Source organism: Zingiber officinale, chromosome 4B (assembly GCF_018446385.1).
Source record: "Zingiber officinale cultivar Zhangliang chromosome 4B, Zo_v1.1, whole genome shotgun sequence".
Taxonomy (NCBI): Eukaryota; Viridiplantae; Streptophyta; class Magnoliopsida; order Zingiberales; family Zingiberaceae; genus Zingiber; species Zingiber officinale.
In genome coordinates, this window is record NC_055993.1 from 105,467,246 (window position 1) to 105,487,888 (window position 20,643).

Here is a 20,643-nt window from a genome sequence, read left to right on the forward strand (position 1 = left end):
GTCGATGGTGCGGTGTTTAACCCAGTTCAGATCACCTTCAGCTCCTCCTATTCGGTCCCTCGCCCCATTCTAATTTCTAATCCCTTTCCCCACTCGTCGGCGCCGCTCTTTTGCCGATCCTGTTTGGCCCGTCATCCCTAGCACTACACCGGACGATTCTGCGGGCGTAGCCAGCCGCCGCGGCCGCTCCTCGCCCACTCACATCAGGATTGGCGCAAAAAAGACGCGCTTCGGCTGGTCGGAGTCCGTCGCCGACGTGGATAGGAATTAGGGATTTTTTTTTTTTTTTTTACTTCTAGGTCGGTTGGCCTTTTTCTGCTGGGGCTCTGCTGGGGAGAAGACGGAAGCGCATTAGGGTTTGAGCGCTCGCCGTCATGCCTCCCGGGCGTAAAAAGGGCTCGAACCGAGTTAAGGCGGTGGGTCAGCTCAATCTGGGGGATCTTGTGCTCGCCAAGGTGAAAGGCTACCCTGCTTGGCCTGCTAAGGTTAGTTCGTTTTTTCATCCTGAAAAGTTCGAATTGTTTTTATCCTTAGGAGGCTAGGAGCCTCTTATCACTTGTTTTTTTACCTACAAAATGTCTTTGCTTGGAACCTGAATTTTTTTTGGAGCAACGCAACTACGAGCTATTCTCCCAAGTTAGTGTTGGGATTTTGGTAATCTTTTTTTTTATTATTATGACTTCTATGCTTCTCTCTTTCTTTGCTTTGCTTTATGGTTGCTTACTATATTCATAATTTTTCCTTCAGTGATGTCTAGGCTCATCAAGACCTTTGTTTCACTTTGAAAATTTACTAGCTGAAATGTTGCTATTTATTTTATTCTTTTACCTATAAAGAGATCTTTAATTATCTTTTGCTCGTCGGATTCCTTGATTCCTTTTTTCTAGTTATTGGAACCTTTGCTTCGTTTTAAAGATCTACTTGTTTTTAAAGTTCTTCATTTTAAAAATCTACTGGTTAAAGAGTAACTTTTGTATATCTGGCAAGATGTTTACTGATCCATATGTTTAAGGAAACCTATACATCATCCTTTCTTCATGTGGTTGACCTCAACTTAAATATATGCTACTTCTTTTCAGATAAGCAAGCCAGAAGACTTTGAACGACCACCAGATCCTAGGAAATACTTTGTTCAATTTTTTGGGACTAATGAAATGTAAGTTTGCTAGACTTTTTGCTGGGGCTCTCAACTATGTTTTACTCTGCTTGATTTGTCCACATTCTTCTTGATTGTCACATTTGGTTGTGATATTAATCTGGCATAGACTGTTGTTTATGGGAACTAAATGAACAAGAACTGCCTTTTCTGGTGTTAGAGAACTCAGTGTTGTTTTATTATTTTTGATTGATGAGTGAGGATTTGGCTAATTGGAACACAGTTAGCCCTTTGGATCTGCGATTCAATGAATCTGTTGAGTGATTCGATTCATCTCTTTGAAAGGACATAAATTACCACAACTATGGAAAAACACTCCACAATATGTTGCACAAACTATTTTGAACTACGGAGAAACTTATTTTCTTGCGTTGCACCATCATTAAGCCTTTAGATTTCTGTAGTCAACATGCATTGTTCATTTGAGGCGAGGCCCATTAAACAAACAAAATAAGATGATTGTTTTAGAATCAGCCAGATCTCTGTAGTTACATATTTTGTATTTAAACTTGAAAATAGCCACAAACGTCCAATTGGACTATTATGCTAGTGAAAGAAAATAAAGTAACTATGATTCTGACTAAGGCGCCATGCACATGATTGGAGTTCTCTCAAATATGGCTAGTAGACTATTAATTTTTCTTCATATTGTTGTATGGTAGAACATACTCCACTGATTTGATTTAATATAGGAATCTAATAGCCCATATGGAGTTTGAAAATAGAGTAGGAATGATGGCGATATAATAAGAGGCGAAATGATTTGAAAATGCAGGACTGCAGGGGCGTAACTTGGTAAAGTTGAACTAATTTGTTTAAATTGTAACCATTTACATTTAAGTCAAAATGGCTGGTGGAGAACAGGTTAAAAGGGGGAAAGATATGCAACTGGTAAAGTTCCTTGTTGCCCCTTTTCCTATTTTATTTGAGTTTCAGTTTACATGCCTGATGCCTTTCTTACATTCCAGAGAGTTTTGAGATCTTGGATTCTTTTCATTAGGAATGCATTTTTTTCTTCTTAATACATTTTTCTTTGTCTTATTGAAACTTGATGTTGGTAGCCTTTCTTGAAGTCATATTAGGTATGTCTGAATGGTGATTTTTGTACAGTCTATGAATTTATATGGCTGATGCAATCTGCCACCATCGTTGTTCACCATTAAGTTATACTTTTTGCAGTGCCTTTGTAGTCCCAGCTGACATACAGATATTTACGGATGAATCAAAGAGTAAGTTGATAGCCCGTTGCCAGGGCAAAACAGTCAAACACTTTGCTAGTGCTGTTGAGGAAATTTGTGAGGCTTTTGAAGAATTGAACAAGAAGCAATCAGTAGAATCTGTTGCATCTCCTTCAAATAGTGATTTGGAAGATATCAAACATCCAGTGGAACATAGTGGGGTGTCTCATTTGAAGGATCTTGAGAAAAAGGTTGAGAATAATGCAAGTGGTGAGCCACTAGGTGTTAATGTTGATTCGAGGAGCCAAGAGGCTTGCATCTCTTTGGATCCGTCTTCAACTAATTTAAATGGCAGCGAATCTCTCTTGAAAAGGAAAAAAAGCTCAACTAATGATGGTCAGATTGCAAAAAAAAAGAAACCAGTAGTTTCCAAGTCAGATTTATACCCTTCTTCACACAAGGAGAAATTGGTGATCACTAGTTCTGATGATAATAAGGACATTAATATTGAGATATTACCTGAATTGGAAATTGGAGAGCCACTTCCGAAAGTTTCAGCAGCTGGGGGACATCACGATTGCAATGATTCCAAAAGTGAAAGTGAACATCATGGGAAAGATGTAAGCCATGCTCTTCAAGAAAATGATGGTATTGTTGCTATGAAAAAGAAAGTTTTAGTTTCAAAATCATCTTTTTTTGCTTCTGGCAAGAAGAAAAAATCAACAAGTGCTAGCCCAGATGAAATTAAGAACACTGATATACAAATGCTATCTAAAATGGAACCAAAAGGTTTGGATCTTGGCGAACTTGATAACTCTTGTGATCTGAAAGATGCTAGTAAAAGTCTGAAGGTTCAAGAAGTTCGTTCTCAGGCTGTAATGAGGAGAAAAGTTTTAGTTTCCAAATCATCTTCCTCTACTTCTTCCAGCAATGATAAATTAATGAGTATCAATCCTGATGATATTAATAATGAGGACATGATAATGTCGCCTAAAATGGAAACTGAAGATCTGTCTCCAAAAGGCTCAGCAGGGGGATTTCAAGATCACAGTGATTCCAAGGGTGAAAATGATAATGAAGAGGGAGATGCAAGTAATGCTAAGGTCCTGGAAGTTGGTCATCAAACAACAAAAGTGCTTACTGAACCGAAGCAAAATGTGGATGGTTCAGGAATAAAATCAAGTGTGGCTTTACGAAAGCAGTTGAAGGGTTCTTCTGGAAAGGGAAACAAGCTGTCTGGAGGAAAAAACACAAAGGTTACCTCACATGACTCTAACAGAGAATCATCTCGAAATACTGCATCAGGTAGTGATTCCAAAACTAGTAAGCTGCCAAAGAGCTTGAAAATTTTGAAGGAAAATTCTTTTCAAAAAGGAAAAATGCATAATGATCCTAGCTGTACCAATGACCATTCAGTGGCTTCTAGTGATGTTGAGGAGAATTTCAAGGGCAGAAGTAAAAAGCACAAGTACGACGGAAGCAATGATTCAGGCCCAGCTAAGAGAGTAAAATTGGTAAAAGAGGACCAGCGTAAGAAATCAATGCAGGGTGACTTATCCCTAAGTGAGAAGACAAAGAAATCAAGGAACTCCATACTGATTGAAAATCAGTTTATATCACCTACAAATAATGATGCTCATGTTCCAACAGTAAAACATGCTGAGGACATGGATGCAGGTGCAAGTTCTGCTGCTCAAATTACTGAAAGTTCAGTTCAAACAGATTCTAAACTTGTGAAAAAGCATGATACGCCCTTGAGCACACATATCCGATATAAACGAAGATCATGTAGAATTGATGATGATGATGAGGTGGAAGAGATTAAGACACCAATTCATAAAACATGCTCTGGGAACTTGGTTTTATCAGATTCAGGCACTTCAGTTTCTGAGCAGAAATGTCACCCTGTGATAGAGAGTAATAAGGATTCTCCAACCAATAAAGATGTAACTGAGAAGGCTGGTTTAACCAGTGATCAGAAGTCTTCAGATGGCATAACCTTGCCCATCAATATAACTGAAAAGAATGAGAGAAAAGCTGAAAAATCTCAAAGCCCTCAGACTTATCAGAGTCCGACAAAGCGAGAATATCAGAAATGTTCTTTTGGTGATTCCAGAACTTCTATGCTTTCACCTAAGGCTTCTTCTTCCTTTGATGAGGTATCAAAATTGACAGATCAAACATCTGTTAAGTCCCATGTAAAAGCCTTTGATTCTTCAGGGAGAAAATCTCAAATCACACCCTCAAAATTCTCAAAAAGCAAATCTGAGAGCTTACACTTATCTACTAACCAATCCGTGCCTGAGAAAAACAAGGCATTGAATAAATCTATCAATATGAAGGCACCTTCCAAATCTAATTCACACAATACTGCACTTACTGAAAACAAACATGAAAAGAGATTTTCCTCTGAACGGAACACTGGAAAGGATGCTTTTATAGAGAAAAGGTATTACTTGGTTTTTCAGGTATTAGTTCAGATCTTATCATGATTTAATTATTTGCTGATCGCTTTCATCAAATACAGATCAGGAATGGCTAAAGAAGAAAAACTGATTTCTGTAAGTGAGTCTTCATTTTCTGATTCCAGTAAATCAATGAAACACCTTATTGCAGTTGCTCAGGCTAAAAGGAAAGAAACACAATCACGATATGTACACCCAGAAAATCCTATTTCTGTTATAGTATCAACTCCAAATTTTATCCATGGAATGAGTCCAAGTCCTGCTGCATTGATTCCCTTCACATCAGCAAATTTGGCTAACAAGGATATGAAAGGAGCCTATGCTGCTATGCCTTCTGATTCTCCATATGCAGTTCCTCATGAGTCTTCTTTAACAAATAAAGTCGATCATGAAGAATATGAGCACAGGATAAGTCCTGAATACAGGCCAGCCGGGGGTTCGCTAAGTGGTGGCACAGAAGCTGCTGTTGCCCGTGATGCTTTAGAGGGTATGGTTGAAACCCTTTCAAGGACAAAAGATAGTATTGGGCGTGCAACTCGTCTTGCAATTGACTGTGCTAAATATGGTATTGCTGGTGAGGTAAAATTACACACATAACTATGACATGCTTTCGTGTTCTTACTGTTTTCATAATTTAGCAAAATTTTAAAATTTTCTTTTAACTCTTATATTTAGTATTGGTTTGGGAAAATATGCTAGTGTAACAGTTCATGTGATACATCTTTTCTTCCCCTTCGCAGGTTGTAGAATTACTTATCCAAAAGTTGGAGAGTGAACCTAGCTTTCACCGTAGAGTTGATCTTTTATTCCTTATTGACTCTATCACTCAGTGTTCTCATACACACAAAGGTGTGCTTACATATAACTCATCTTTGTTGTTGTATAGGGAGATTTGGAAAATTCACAGTAATCATTCGTGCCATTCCTTCCATTATTTGAGGTTGTTGGTCAAATAAATACAGCACCGTTTCATCTCTTATTGTGACCACAACTCGTTTTAAACAATTTGACCATGTTCTTTGTTATGTGATATGACTTCTTTTCCTTCTGTATTCTGGATTTGGACTCATCCAAAATTGATTTTGTCAGTGATGGTTTCATAACTTATAGGGATTGCGGGATCATCATATATTCCTGCTGTTCAGGAAGCATTACCACGGTTACTGAATGCTGCTGCTCCAGCAGGGGCTAGTGCTCGCGAGAACCGCCGCCAATGTCTTAAGGTGACTATGCTACCTTAGTGACTATCTGTCAATTTTTATATTTTTCTGAGAATTAAATTTTGGAAGGGGAGCCTTGGCACAACGGTAAAGTTGTTGCCATATGACCTTTTGGTCACGGGTTCGAATTATGGAAACAACCTCTTGCAAAAAGCAGGGTAAGGATGCGTACAATGGATCCTTCCCCGGGGCGCATGGCGGGAGCTTCGTGCACCGGGCTGCCTTTTTTTTCTGAGAATTAAATTTTCTGTTCAGGTTCTGAGGTTATGGCTTGAGAGGAAAATTATGCCAGACTCTCTCCTTCGGCGCTATATTGATGACATTGAGATTCCCAATGATGACTTGAGTGCTGGGGTTTTTCTAAAGCGTCCTTCTCGAGCTGAGAGGTCTGTGGATGATCCTATTAGAGAAATGGAAGGCATGCAAGTTGATGAATATGGAAGGTATTTGGTCTTTTGTACTTTATTATTCCATTTGGTTTGGTAGGCACTTTAAGCCATTATTCATATTTGTTTCAGAAGCATTGCATGCCTTTTTTTTCTTCTTCTTCATTGATATCCTATGATTTTGGTGTTTGTCATTCATTTAAATCGCTCTTTTTCAAATGTCAAATTAGAACTGAATTTCTGGAATGTAAGTACTAGCATACTGGATACTTAATTTCATATATGTGATTTTTGTAATTCAACCAATTTTATCCCGTTTTGGTAAAAAAACTGAATTATGTTGATTGAATTGTCATTCGCCAAAGTTCTTACAGTTCAATATTTATGAGCAAGGTGATACAACTTGTGCAAAGCATAGCTTGCACCACTTTGCTTTCTTGTCTTTTCTTTATATACCTAAAAAGTAAGCAAGCTCTGCATTGATGTTTTTTAATATCTAGTTTATATATTCTCAATCTAAACCTGCCATTGTTGGTCCCAAGTTTGGATGCAAAAGGGCAAGGGTTTGCACGTTAGGTTGCCCGCTATCATGGACTTTTAGGCAAATATTCAATAAATGGATCTATCAAATTACTGTGCTAATGCTAGGTTGTTCCCTGGAATGAACTCTTTGCAAGGTCAGACTGTAATGTCCTGGCAAGGATCATTATATCTCTATGAGAACTCGAGTATAGTATTAAATATATAAGAGTTTTCATACTATAGATTGGTTAAGAACAAACATTATAAAAAAACTAGTTGTCTAAGATTTGAAACAGGAAATCTAATAATGCTCACTGATAAAGCCATAAATGTAGTAGACACGATTATTAAGAGAAGAATTAATATTCTATGTGTACAAGAGAATTCAAGTTTTAAGTTATGGTATACAGGAAAGAGTAAAATAAGAAATAAAGTAGGTAATAGCTAAATGATTAAGTAGGAGTAGTTAGAAAGGGAATATGATTATAGCTCTTAAGATAGTAGTGATGAAAGAAATTATTAATGTAATTAGTATATATGTACCTCAAGTAAGATTAGATGAAAACATCAAATCTAGGTTTTGAGATGACTTAGATGAGGTATTATAAAATATTCCGCCAATTGAAATGTAATAGGAGATATAAATAATCATATCGGAGTGAAAAATAAAGAGTATGATAGGGTGCATGGGGTTATGAGTTTGGAATGAAAAATGGAGAAGGGAAAACTATATTGGATTTTGCGATAGCATATGACCTTATACTAGTAAATATATTTTTCAAGAAAAAAAAAGAAAACTTATCAAAAGTGTGAATAATAAGTCGTAAATTGACTTTCTTATGGTTAAGTTAAGAAGAAGGATATAAAGATTTGTAACGATTGTAAAGTTATCATTGGAGAAAACTTAAATATCCAACATACGTTAATAGTATTGAATATGCGCTTCAAGTGTAGCATGAATAGAAGGCAAATATGCATGACTTTTAAAATTAAATGGTGGAAGTTAAAAGGATGAGAAACAAAGCATATTTAAGAAGAGGGTAGGGGAACACGAATTAGGAGAAATACATGGCGACTACTTGAATACGACATGAGATAAGATGACATCAAGAGTGAACTCGGTGAGTCAACGAGACATGTACCACCAAGTAAAGAATCTCGATAGTGAAATGAGAAAGCACAGGAGAAAATGAAGGAAAACAAACAACCTATAAGATATTATACCTAAGGAAAAATGAACAACGTATAAGGTATTATACCCTAAGGGAAACTTTAAAAAGTATACAATTGTAAAGAAAAAGGTTAGGAAAGCAATGAATAAAGCAAAAAATAAAATCTATGAACGTTTTTATCGAAAATTAAATACAAAAGTAGGGAAAGAGATATTTATAAAATAGCTAAAGTGAGAGAGAAGAAGAAAAGAGATTTTATCCAAATAAAATGTATTAAAGATGAATATAAAAAGACAGTATTAAATGATGAGGAAATAAAAGAGCAATGGAATAAGTATTTTTATCAGCTTTTTAATGAATATTTAGGTAAACAACTTAGGTAGTTTAAGCATGTCAAATGAATATAGCAATTTAATTTTTTATTGTTGAATTTAAACTGAAGTAAAATAAGCTTTAAATGGGATGTAAAATATAAAATAATTGGATTTGATGATATTCCGATAGATACATGTGAGTGCCTAGGAAAATAAGGTATTGAAGGACTTACAAAATTATTTTATTTAATATTGAAAATGAAAAAGATACCTGATCAGTGAAGTGCAGGGTAAGTATTTTAGTTCCCTTATATAAAAATAAAGGAGATATACAAAATTGTGCAAACTATAGGAGTATTAAATTACTGAGTCATGCCATACAATTTTGAGAAAGAGGAATGAAAAAGACTTAAGGGAGGAGACCATGATGATAAAAACCAATTTGGTTTTATGCCCGGAAGGTTGACAATAAAAATACATTTTCTCATACAACTAATTGAAAATTTTCAAGAACAAAAGCAAGACTTACATATGGTATTCGTCAACCTAATCGCAAGGGAAATTATATGAAGAATTTTAGAAAAGAGAGGTATTAACATAACGTATATTGAACTAATTAAGGATGCAGGCGAGCCTTAGGGCAATGATAAAATTGTTGTATGACCTAGAGGTTACGAGTTCGAGTTCAGAAACAACTTCTTGAAAAGTAGGATAAGATTGCGTATAATAGACCCTTTCCCAAGATCTCACATTGGCGGGAGTTTCATGCAGCTACCCTTTATAATGACGAGTGAAAACTTTAGGTTGATTAATCGAAGCGTTTCCCATAAGAATAGGGATACATTAAGGATAACTCTAAATCCCTAGTTTTTTACACTAATCATGGACAAACTCACACATTCAAGATATGATGCCATAGTGCTTGTTTGCAAATGATATTATTTTAATAGATGAGACACATAAAGGAGTAAATGTTAAATTTGAATCTTGGCGGGAAACACTAGAAGTAAAAGATTTTAAGACTTAGTAAAGATAGAATGTATGAAATTTAAGTTTAATAATATTAGACGTAATGAAACAATTATTAAAATAAGAGAAGATGAGTTGTTAGTAATAACTGAGAGATTTAAGTATTTAGGATTATTTTTGCAAAATAATTGAGGAATTGAGAGATGTGTTATATATAATATAAGCAGGGTTGAAATGGATAACATAAGATGCTCTTTGTGATCATAAAGTACTACTAAAACTAAAAGGAAAGTTTTACAAAACAACGGTTAGACTTGCTATGTTATATGAAGTTGAATGTTATGACTCGAGCATATCAGCAGAAGATGAGAGTTGTAGAGATGAGGATGTTAAAATGGATGTGCAAACATACAAGGATTGACAAGATAAAAAATGAAGATATTAGAGAAAAAGTCGGGGTTACAACTATTGAGGGAAAACTCTGGAGACACGTTTAAGATGATACAAACATGTACGTAGACGACCAATAAATGCTCCAGTTAGGTGATGTGAAATTATGATAAATTTGCACATCAAACAAGGAAGAGGAAGACTTAGTTAGCAACAAAAAAATAAGATAAATTTTATACAAATATAAATGATGATATAGTAGGGGATAGAGCTACGTAGAAGGATCCATATAGCCGACCCCATTACCCCACCTAATGGGATAATACTTAGTTGTTGTCGTCGTCGTCTCAATCTCTACACATGTTCTGTATGCTCTTTTTAGATCATTTATTCCCTTTATTACTGGATTGTTCTTTGTTGCTTGATAACATATGATGTAGATCCTTGCTTGCTTATGATAGTTAACCTATAATGCATTGACAATTCTACTCATGGTTCACTACTACTGATTCATGATTCCATTAAAAAAATATTAGTATTAGATGAACTCCTAAACCAAAACTTCAACGAGACAGTGTACTTAAATGCAAAATTGACTTGGTAAGTGGTTTATATATAATATTTTCAATCTAATATTAGAACCTAGATGCATGAAAGTCACGGTTCTCTAGTAGTCACACCAATGGTCCAAAGCTAGAGAATCTCTGGAGTCGTTTCTCATGGTTTTTGCTGCAGTATAATATGAGGAACACCCACTGATACCTGAGGGATTAGACCTTCATATTGAAGGCAATATCCATAACTCTTTTGGAAAATAACATCTTGATGTAATAATAGAACCTAAAGTAAGCTGGTTTTGACTAAGTCATGGCTGAACCACAATACTATCAAACTTGAAAAAGCATTGATAGTCCAAGGCAACTTGTAGTTATATGGTGTATCATTAATGCTGACTTTTCTGCCTAATCCACACGTTTTTTTAAATGGCAGAGTGATGGTATTTAGATTCAATGATTGGAATTCGTAGTCTACTAACCCTATGATACATTTGTTAAGCATGTTATCGTCTTACAACCTAAAAAAACTGTTTTTTTGCCTTTGAAGACCAACCGAGTCTGCATTTTTTATATGGATAGATTCTCTTCAATCTATGTTTCAATTGGAGTACAATCATGTTTATATTGAAGCTATCCTTTTTTTATTTTTGTTCTTGACATTCATGTAACTGATCTTCAGTATATTTGGATTTGTCTTGCAGTAATGCTACATTTCAGTTGCCAGGGTTCTTGTCATGCCGTGTTTTTGAAGATGAGGAGGATACTCCTGTCAACATTTTCAGTGATTCGGGGATTAAAATGCCAGTTGAAACTGCTAGTAAATTAGAAGATTTAGATTCTGGTGCAGTTACTCCTAATGACCGACACCATCACATACTAAAGGATGTGGATGGAGAGCTTGAAATGGAAGATGTCATTTTGTCCAAAGAAGAGAAAGGCATAACTAGAAACAATTTTCAAAACAATGAATTGCAACATTGTGACTCTAACAAATCATTTGATCCAACATTTGCTAATTTGACTGAGCTGCCCCCCCTGCCTACTATCCCTCCACCTCCTGTGGATTCTCCCCCACTGCCACCATCACCTCCGCCTTTGCCTCTTTCACCCCCACCATCTCCTCCACCTCTACCTTCATCATCTCCATCTCCACCCCCGCCCCCACCCCCACCGCCTCCACCACCACATCTTCCACTGTCTGGACAATTGTGTGTATCTTCTGTCTCACTTCCACCTGCCCCTTCATCTTCATCACCATCCTTATTTTATCCCCCAATGCAGGAAGAATTCAGAGCAGCAAATGTATGCTCTTGTGAATTTGCCTACAATGTTTTGTTTTTACTACGTGTTTGACTTTTGGAACCTCTGTGCAGTGCAACCAGGCGGTCCATCTCCCTAACAATACTATGATGCAAGGGCAGGAAGCTGCTTCAGGCAATGAAGTGGTTTTGCAGCAGCGCCCAAACTTTATGGCAAATGGAATGAGCAACACGCAATCAATGAACAGTTACAGTTCCTCTAGACCCTTTGAATATGGACAAAATGAATCGTACTTAGCTCCTCAGGCTTCTCATCATATTCGCCAGTTTCAACAAGGAAATACGCCCTTTCACCAAATACCTTATCCTTCACTTCCTCCTTATGCTCCTACAGCTGGACAAACTGCTGGCCATTTTTCACATGCTACTCCAATGAGTCAACAACCGGTGCAGCAGCAGTACAATCCTTATCCATTGCCATCTGTTTCTAATAGTCACAGACAATATTTGGCTGATGAACAGAGGAGAGTGCACACTAGTGGCTTTAGTCCAGATAATCAGCATTCTGCTTGGGTATCTACTGCAAGGCCATCATGTACAGGGGCATCTATTGTACAGGATGGTACGCGGTTGTATGTTTTTCTTCACAAAGATTCTTATTTTTATTCTACACTGAAATAAATGAAATTGGGATTTCTGTATATAATTATTTTTTTTATTTCCTCCTTTTGAACAGGATTTCCAAGGTCTAACATAGAAATGCCACCTCCTAACTCTATGGGATTTCAGCTTCCACTGCACAATTCTGTGCCTTCTGCAGGTTCAGTTTATGATTCTCTTAAGTTGGTTGAAGAATGTCTTCTATATCTCAAGATATCTATTCACTGCATTTTGATTGATTGATGTTTTTTAGTCCTTCCAGGACATAATTTTCCCCAGGTGTTGCCGGGCAGGCCAGATATTTCAGGTCTTAATTGTTGGAGACCGGGTTAGAGTCAGTTCTGTTTGTTTGAATATGGTATTCTTTAGTTTTTATTATTTCTTAAATTTGTAGAATGATTTAGATTTAGTTTTTATTTTACTAAATAATATTCTAATTTGGAATGCTTTTGCACTGTGTTCCAGATTTATTCTATGATGTCTGGGAGCTGGAGATGGAGAGCTTCTAATATCATAATGACGTATCAGTCTTCATCTTTCTTGTTGAAATTGATCTTAGAAACAAAGATACCATCAGAGAATCAGAGGCAGTGATACTCTGGTTTATTCTTTTGGCTGGACTATGTACATTCTAATTGTCTTAGCAACTGGATCCAAAATACTGACTCCGTAAATGTAAGCTCACTCTGTATAGGAAATCTCAGTGAAAATGCAACTTCTGTTGTTATACTCATTTTACCTGGTGGTTCGCCTTCATTTTGGTGTACATGGTTGTGATAAATCTACCTTTTTAAATTCATTATCCATATTCCACTATTGAAGGTTGAACTCAAAGTCAATTAGCGTATGACTTTCACATGAGCAAAGATCTGGTATCAAAGATGTGTCATCAAGCTCGTGTCTTTTATTTACTTACTTTGCTGTAGATATTGCAAGCACATTTTTTCTGTCAAGATTTTAAAAGGCACATGCAGGCTAAAATTAGTTGAATGAGATTATTAAAGAATATGAAATTAACATACTCATTGAGGTACAATTTAACAAATGTCTAGTAATTCATAATTAAATATATTGCTCACATTAATAAACGGCAAAGTTCAAATTCAATTTAACACTTGGCAGTAGGAAAAACTCATTTTACTTATGCAAATGTATGCTACCCTTGCCAAGAGGCTAAACACAATACATATACATAATTGGTCTGGCTCTTCACTTTGATCATATAATCTAGATCTTCTCAACTGCAAGAACTCTTAGCTTTAGAAGTAAATCTGGTATCAAGCTTGATTCAAATGTAACCTCATCCTATTCTAATCATCATATATCCGTGTCACTCTTATTTTGGATTAATTATGATTGTATTAATAATACGTTAGATTACTCATCCTTGTCATGTTTACAGCTGTTACTAAATGTATATGTCAAACCAATAGATTAGCTTTGTCTCAATGCTCGAGAGCCATTTTAAACATTAAACAGTGTGTGATTGAATATACATACGCAACCATTTGCCACACTATGAAGCATTGTATGTGTTTATGTCTCTTCATACCATTACTTCAGTAATATCTAAAATCTATTATCATTCCGATTACAGGGGGAGAAATTGATGAATCATGCTTTGAAGCTTGGGGAAAGAGAAACATTCTGGAGAATTAATTTGGTTTAATGTCTGGGTGATCAATCTATTTGTTTAGTTAGAAAGCTAATGGCAAAAAATATACAGAAACAAATATGAATTTGCATATGATTTTTATTGAGTTAGAAAGAAAGCTTATAATAGGTCTTCTATACAACTGTTTTGGTGTGTTTTGGAGAAGAAAGAAATATCTAGGAGTTATATTGATATGACAAAAGATATAATGACTAAACATAATCACAATTAACCTCCTTAGTGTATGTTTATTTGCAGATAATATTGTATTAGTTGATGATAATATTATATTAAATTTGAAGCTTGAATTTTGGGGTAAAAGTTTAGAAAACAAAAGTTATAGTATAAGTAGAATAAAAATTGAATAAGTCAAAGTGTTAGTTCAGTAATAAGAAAATAATCTCAAAAATAGTTAAGAAGATGAAATTGTTAAGATAGATGGCTATGAAATTTTTGTAAGAAAGGTTTAGTTACCTCATCTATTACACAACAAGGAGATATTGATGAATGCATGATGTTGTGGAGTAAAAAATGCTACGATGGATGTTTGTAGTTACTAGTTAGGACAAAATAAAAGAAGAATTAGTTTCTATAGGTGGACTTGTTTAAATGTGAACGTTAGTTTCTATAGGTAAAAGAGCTAAATCTATTAGAGAGTGGAAGATGTAAGGCTGAATGGAAGTTAGAGAAAATATTAGTAAATGTAATAAAAATGATTTTAATTTATTTGAGTATTACTAGTGATATAGTATTGGTTATAATTCAATGGAGGGATAAGATTTACATAGCTGACCTCAAATGGTTGGGAACTTAGGAGAGACACAGCATGGTGAAATTGAGGAAATGTACTTTAAGTCTTAAACAAAGTGTGTTATTGAGAAAATTAGCTTATAGTCATGTAATTTTGTTGACTGTTCTATGATAAAATATTTGCGAGTTTCCTATCTTATGTTATTGTATAAACAAACACAATTATGCTTAGCAATACTTCAAAATGGGAAAATCATCAAGCTCATAAAAGCTTGATTATTGAAATGATCTGCATCTGTGAGTTTCTTACGGAAGGAGGCGCTTTTCCTTTTCTCAAAAACAGAAATACACTGCCAAGTAGGATTATTTCTTAAAATTTTAGCTGATTTTTAGTTAATGTTGATAATGCCCCTATTGTATTCACTGAATTTCAGTGAACCTAACTAAATAAATAACTACTTTAGATTTATTTTTGCTACAGTTTATCGAGGTGCTTCAACCTTACTGGCTTGGCCATTTTTGGTGATATTTATTCTGCTTCAAATGCCTATGTCTATCAAGTTTGGGCGTAGAGTATTTACTATTTCTGCGTGTAAAAACAATTGCAGCATTACCTGTAAACAAGTATGGACCTTAAGGGCATGAGCGTTTTTGTTTTTCGTTTGGGGAAATAGATAATTCAACATGCAATCATTGTGGTGTTTCACTTGATCATGTGGTTAATTCATTATCAAGTTGTGTTACTTTCAACTATGTTGTGTCAATTATATAAATCTTATCCCTCTATGTACTTCCGCAAGACTATATCACTAGTATCAATGAATAGTTGAGATGCGTTAATTACTTTTGCTAAAGTTTATTGAGCTGCCACAACATTGCTGCATCTTCCCCTTATTGGCTGCATTCATTATGCCATCAATACCTAAGTCAAGTTTTGCCTAAAACACTTGATATTGCATTGAATATAAAAACAAATACAACACTAATTGTTTACAAGCTTGGGCCTAGAACAGTTGGCTTTTTGTATGGAAACAAATACAATCCTAACTGTGTGCAAGTTTGGGCCTTAAGGGCATGAGTGCCTTATCTTTTGGAGAAACAAGGAATATGCCTGTGGGCAATCATTCTGGTTTCGGACATGATTAAGTGTTAGATTAACCATTATCAAGTTCTATGAGACCCTAATAATTTCATCTTGTTCATCAAAGGATGGAAATACATTCAATTTACCTTTTGACAACTCATCATTGAATATTTTCACACATCATTTTGACTTTTTCCTTTCATTGTTTTAGTATTAGAGCTACAATTAATTACTCATCCTAAGGGGCAAATAATAGTCACTTTCTGCTTCCTAAGAATCTTTTTAGGTCTCAAAATTTTGAATAATCTTGAAATATAATGTCCATGTTTCCTATTGTTCTGAAAGTTTCTGGATAGTCCCACAGGGGTGCCTAGTTGGCTAGAGGGTGACAGATTTGCTACAATGGGATAGAGATAAGTTCTCGGAGGATGTATGCCCTTGGGAAAAACTCCTTCCATCCCCTAGTCACTTGGCGGTCGGCTATAAGCTAACCTTGTGATTTACCTCTCTTCACATAACTTGGGGCGGGATGTGAAGGATGTCTGGAGTGAACATTATCACCTTTTTGCTACAATGAAAGTTTCTAGATTAGCAACATGAAAAAAAAAATAATAGTCCCAGTTAGCCTCATTGACTATCTCTGGGGTGATCGGCCCGATCTCACGGAAGTTTCCCACCGATCACCAGGGTAAATCGGGAAGCGCACGTGGTGGCCAGCCCAGCATCCTTTGGTTACGCCCCCATTTGGAGGAAAAATTCCTACAAATAGGCCGTAGCTGGGGTTCGAACCGCGGGTGCTTGGGTGACAATATGGATGTCCTACCGCGGTACCATGGCCCCGGGGACTAGATTAGCAACATGAAAGCACAATGCTATGAAGGTTTCTGCTTGTGGCTGCATAAGGATTATGCTGAATATGAAATAATCTTCTGCTTGTTAAATTTCAAGTCTTATCAAATTTATATCAATTTAATTGGATTGATTACATCGTAATAATATTGTGTTGCTTAGATCAATGTTTAAATTTCTTTTATATGGAGTGTGTTAGTCTGTTGAGATTCACTGTTATATGTTAGCTGTTTTGTGTTATGTGTTAGTTAGAAATATATGCATATATGAAATAATGTATTGTTATTGATGAATCATCTCAAATTCTAAAAATTTTTCTTGATTTTTTTTACTCTGTTACTTCTTTCTAACGAACTGCTGCATAACATTTACGACAATACTTGTGCCATATGTAGTTATTTTCATTGTACTTGATGATAGATCTTTTCAACTCTTCTCTGGTCATTTATAGCATTATTCTTTGATCAAGTTTTGGACTTTTGCTTTATGATCGTAAGTTTATACAACATACTTGAACCTCACCTCCGAGCTTTTATAATAATTGGATATGATCTTTCATTATTTTGTTTGTTGAGGCTTTTGTGGATATTCATCTAATTTGCGGAGTATTTTGAGTTCATCAAGTTCGACTGATATTTAAATGCCACAGGTTTTGGTGCAAATGCTGGTGGCTTGTGGATATGTATTATATTCAGCATATATACTGGGAACAATTGAGAAAGTTCTTGTCAACAAATTTTGTACCAGCTAAACCACTTCAGATTCAGAGGTAAAAATTATGAACATTGATCTGTAGAAATTTGTACAGTTGAATTTTCTCACTGGGCTTTTTGTAGCACCAGTACTGACTGTCATTACTCTGAAACTTAAATTGTAACTTTTTGTCAACCTTCCCTTCCAAAGGGCGGAAACTAAGAACCGGGATTAAGCAGCCGAAATGCTGTGATTACGAATCTTAAGAACCTTTTTGTTCCAATTTGAAGCTTGGTGTTGCCCCTGAAATAATGAAACTATGCTTCTGCAATCCTACCCATATAGATATCTCATAATTGCATTATGCTATGCTTTGTGTCAAAGATTTCCTTCAAGATCAACTATACCAGGAATATCAACGAACCCAATTCTTGCAATTGTTTTTGGATAAAAGCAAATGGAATAATTTGTTTGAGATGTCGAGGTAAACATGTACATTAGCTTATATGTTAATAGGTATTGTTCGACCCTTAGCAGCAAACTCTTTCAATAATAGTAATACGGTGCCGTTTAGGCTTTCGGTTTTTACACAATATTATCTATAGAAAATTAAACAGAAGATTCAGATCAATAACCTTACTGAAACTTCATTAGGTCAGATGAGTTGTTTGTGGAGATTGTTTTACTTACAAAGTAATTGGTTTTATTTTAGACTTTGATAGACATCCTTGACGACAATTACACGCTTTTATTTTACTTGCTCAGTAGTTGAATTTGTCGCAAACTTGATAAAATCTAAGATGTTGCTTCATAACACTTGTGTTATTCTTCACTTGTACTCCATGTTTGTGATTCTTTCCGCAAGACTCACCGCTACTGAATGCATCCTTGGTACTTCAATGGACGAAGTTGGAGACACGGGTGGTACCTTTATTTACTTCCGAATTCTCAATAGCATGGTGCGTTTTGGTACTTTTGGCTTAACTGGTTTGAATCTTCTTTGAAATACCTCCTCTTTAACACCCATCTTATATCTGCTCATAGCAATATCAGTCGTCAAAGTGCTGCGTAACTCATCTTTTATCAGTAGGCACTGTAGGAAATGGAGTTCATATCGTGTCTATGAACTTCTCTTACCTCATGTCTCTGAAGTTTATGCTACGACTGGTGAGATCATTTGCTCATTTGCGGATCTGTTTGTTTAATCAACGAGAGTTCACTTACAATCTCTTGTTAGAGTTTGGAGCGTGGAGGTGCGTAAATTCCGATACAAGAGAAAATTGAGTCAATTGAACCGACTAATATGGATGCTGACTTGATTATCTAGGCAGGTTGTATGAATTCACATGAACATCGTCAATCGAACAATTCAACAGACATCAATCTGATTGAAAATAGTAAGTGTCAAAAAAACTATCAAAACCATTTACAGTCCTGCAAAGTTGCTCTTTTTTTTCAGTCTTATAAAATCAGACTTATTAAATTTAATGTTCTTTAAGCATTCAAATCCTTCATGCGTAGTAGATATTGGAATGAAAAAAGAAACAAAAAACAAATTCATGTTAAATGAGAACACGCCAACATTCTTTTTGCAAGGATGTTATCACAGCAATACATAAACACCATCTACGAGTTTCAAAATTCTGATGCCCGAATGCAGCGGTACCATGACTTTAATTGTAACGACCTACGGAGGCAATTTTTTTTCTTCTTTTCACTGTGATGCGGGATACAAGAAATTTTTACAAGGAAATGAAAAGGAGTTGTTCTGTGGCCTTCTCATCCTAATGATCTACACAATTCAATGGAGCAAATTGAAACTTGTGCTACAAACAACCATATCATGTAGGAAAACACAAAACACACAATGCTCTTCGATTTATCAAACCTCTTATGGGCGACATTGCAGTTCATTTTCAATGTGTTCCATTCGAGCTTGACTGGGGTTGTACTGATATTCTTTGATGGACTGCATGACAGGATCCAATCCCTCCAGCAGGTTAAATACTTAGATCCCTTACAGGCGCAGGCAAGCAATAGGCGGCTCAATGATGATCGACTCAAGATGGCAAATCAACTATATAGACGTGTATGTATATGTTAGTCGTAACACTTCCTGGAGAGCAAGATTCAGTTCTTGTGCAGTCTTTGCAATGGATCCTCCTTTTCTGTTAAATGTCAAGTAACTAGTCAATTTCCTTCGATATGAAAAATTCAAGTATCACAAAAAAAAAAAAATGACTGTCCACAAGAAATCCTAAAGAACCACTATGGTATTTTCCATTTCGATATGCTAGTTCGTATTCCTCTATTTTTATTTTTAAAAAACAGTGGAGTCCTTTCTCATGGTGGTAGCAATTTATTTACCTTGTCATGGAAGGAATTTTTTGCTGGACCTTCTCCAGCTCAATGAAGCACAAATTGCATCTTTCCAACCTAGCAATGATCGAGATAGGTTTAAGAGTAACAATTGTAACTTGTATGAGAAGAAGATAAACATGGTAAATGTAACTGAGAACGGACCTCTGTTCTGCTTGAAGATCGACACCAACAGAAGATGGGTCCGCCGACAAAGTTGAACGGATTACAGGACCGAAAACCCTGATCAGCTTCAGCAGCATTTCCAGGGAAACACTCAAATGCCTGTGAAGGAGAGCAACCTAAAATGCATCAAGAAGATTTTGGTGCAGAAATAATGTGCTGATCAAATGTGATATGTATATACTCATTCAAGGTGCAACTGGTAGATAATACAAACCACATACTAAAGTTCTGATGCCTATAGATATCTTGATCAAACAAACCATCATATCTCATCTTTTGAGGATTTGCACCATTTTTGTAATGCCCACAAAGCTTACCAAATTATGAAGGGCTAGGGCAAAATGAATAAAAAGAATAATAAAAAAATTTGTTGTCATTTATCTTTTAACCTAATAAACTACGAAATAGAATGTTAAGGGAAGGAAACAGAAGGTAAAAAGATCTAAAAGGTATAACATGAAAAAGGATAAAGGCAAGGGAACAAAAAAGGGTAGGTTGCAGATACTTTCTGATAACTTGACACCATACAGTGGTTAACAACAGTTTGATGATTGCCAATACAACATAATGTTAAGATTGTTCAATATAAAGGCAAGATATTATGCTATCTCAGGCGAAACAATTCACAGGAACTGCTGGAACCATACCTATCCATCTTGCTTTCGATAAGGCTGGTGAGACGTGGCAGGAGGGATGTGCATATATCCAAAGTGATAACATCACTTTTATCTTTGAGAGCACTGACTATGTCAGCAGAGACCTGGTTATGTTATTACAGAAGTTAGACGAGGTTTGTAACAAAATTACAATTCTGCATAGTA

The 20,643-nt window shown here is 35.7% G+C and overlaps 2 protein-coding genes across 13 annotated transcripts in view; one reads left to right on the plus strand and one right to left on the minus strand.

The window, feature by feature from the left end:
- On the plus strand, positions 1-19,397 carry LOC121975889 (ENHANCER OF AG-4 protein 2-like). 10 transcript variants are annotated; one of them, XM_042527805.1, is made up of 17 exons: positions 1-485; positions 1,080-1,156; positions 2,336-4,783; positions 4,862-5,378; positions 5,540-5,648; positions 5,910-6,022; positions 6,275-6,462; positions 11,031-11,631; positions 11,703-12,210; positions 12,325-12,408; positions 12,502-12,606; positions 12,714-12,923; positions 17,235-17,354; positions 18,144-18,237; positions 18,323-18,531; positions 18,606-18,675; positions 19,259-19,397. In XM_042527805.1, exons 1-11 carry the CDS (start codon positions 375-377, stop codon positions 12,579-12,581), a joined length of 4,836 nt encoding a protein of 1,611 aa, XP_042383739.1. In that variant the 5' UTR covers positions 1-374; the 3' UTR covers positions 12,582-12,606; positions 12,714-12,923; positions 17,235-17,354; positions 18,144-18,237; positions 18,323-18,531; positions 18,606-18,675; positions 19,259-19,397. The 10 variants fall into 10 exon arrangements, with proteins under 10 accessions (XP_042383739.1, XP_042383738.1, XP_042383740.1 ...); XM_042527804.1 differs by having other exon boundaries at positions 18,610-18,675; XM_042527806.1 differs by having other exon boundaries at positions 18,323-18,445; positions 18,516-18,675.
- Positions 18,951-20,643, minus strand: part of LOC121975890 (katanin p80 WD40 repeat-containing subunit B1 homolog KTN80.4-like) — a 10,251-nt gene continuing 8,558 nt past the window's right edge. For all 3 annotated transcript variants that reach the window (XM_042527815.1, XM_042527816.1, XM_042527814.1), the window contains 4 exons: positions 20,470-20,582; positions 19,802-19,921; positions 19,646-19,714; positions 18,951-19,446 (listed from right to left, as the gene is read on the minus strand). In XM_042527815.1, the coding sequence (XP_042383749.1) occupies positions 19,356-19,446; positions 19,646-19,714; positions 19,802-19,921; positions 20,470-20,582 (393 nt within the window). In that variant the 3' untranslated portion in view covers positions 18,951-19,355. The remainder of the gene's footprint in view (positions 19,447-19,645; positions 19,715-19,801; positions 19,922-20,469; positions 20,583-20,643) is intronic.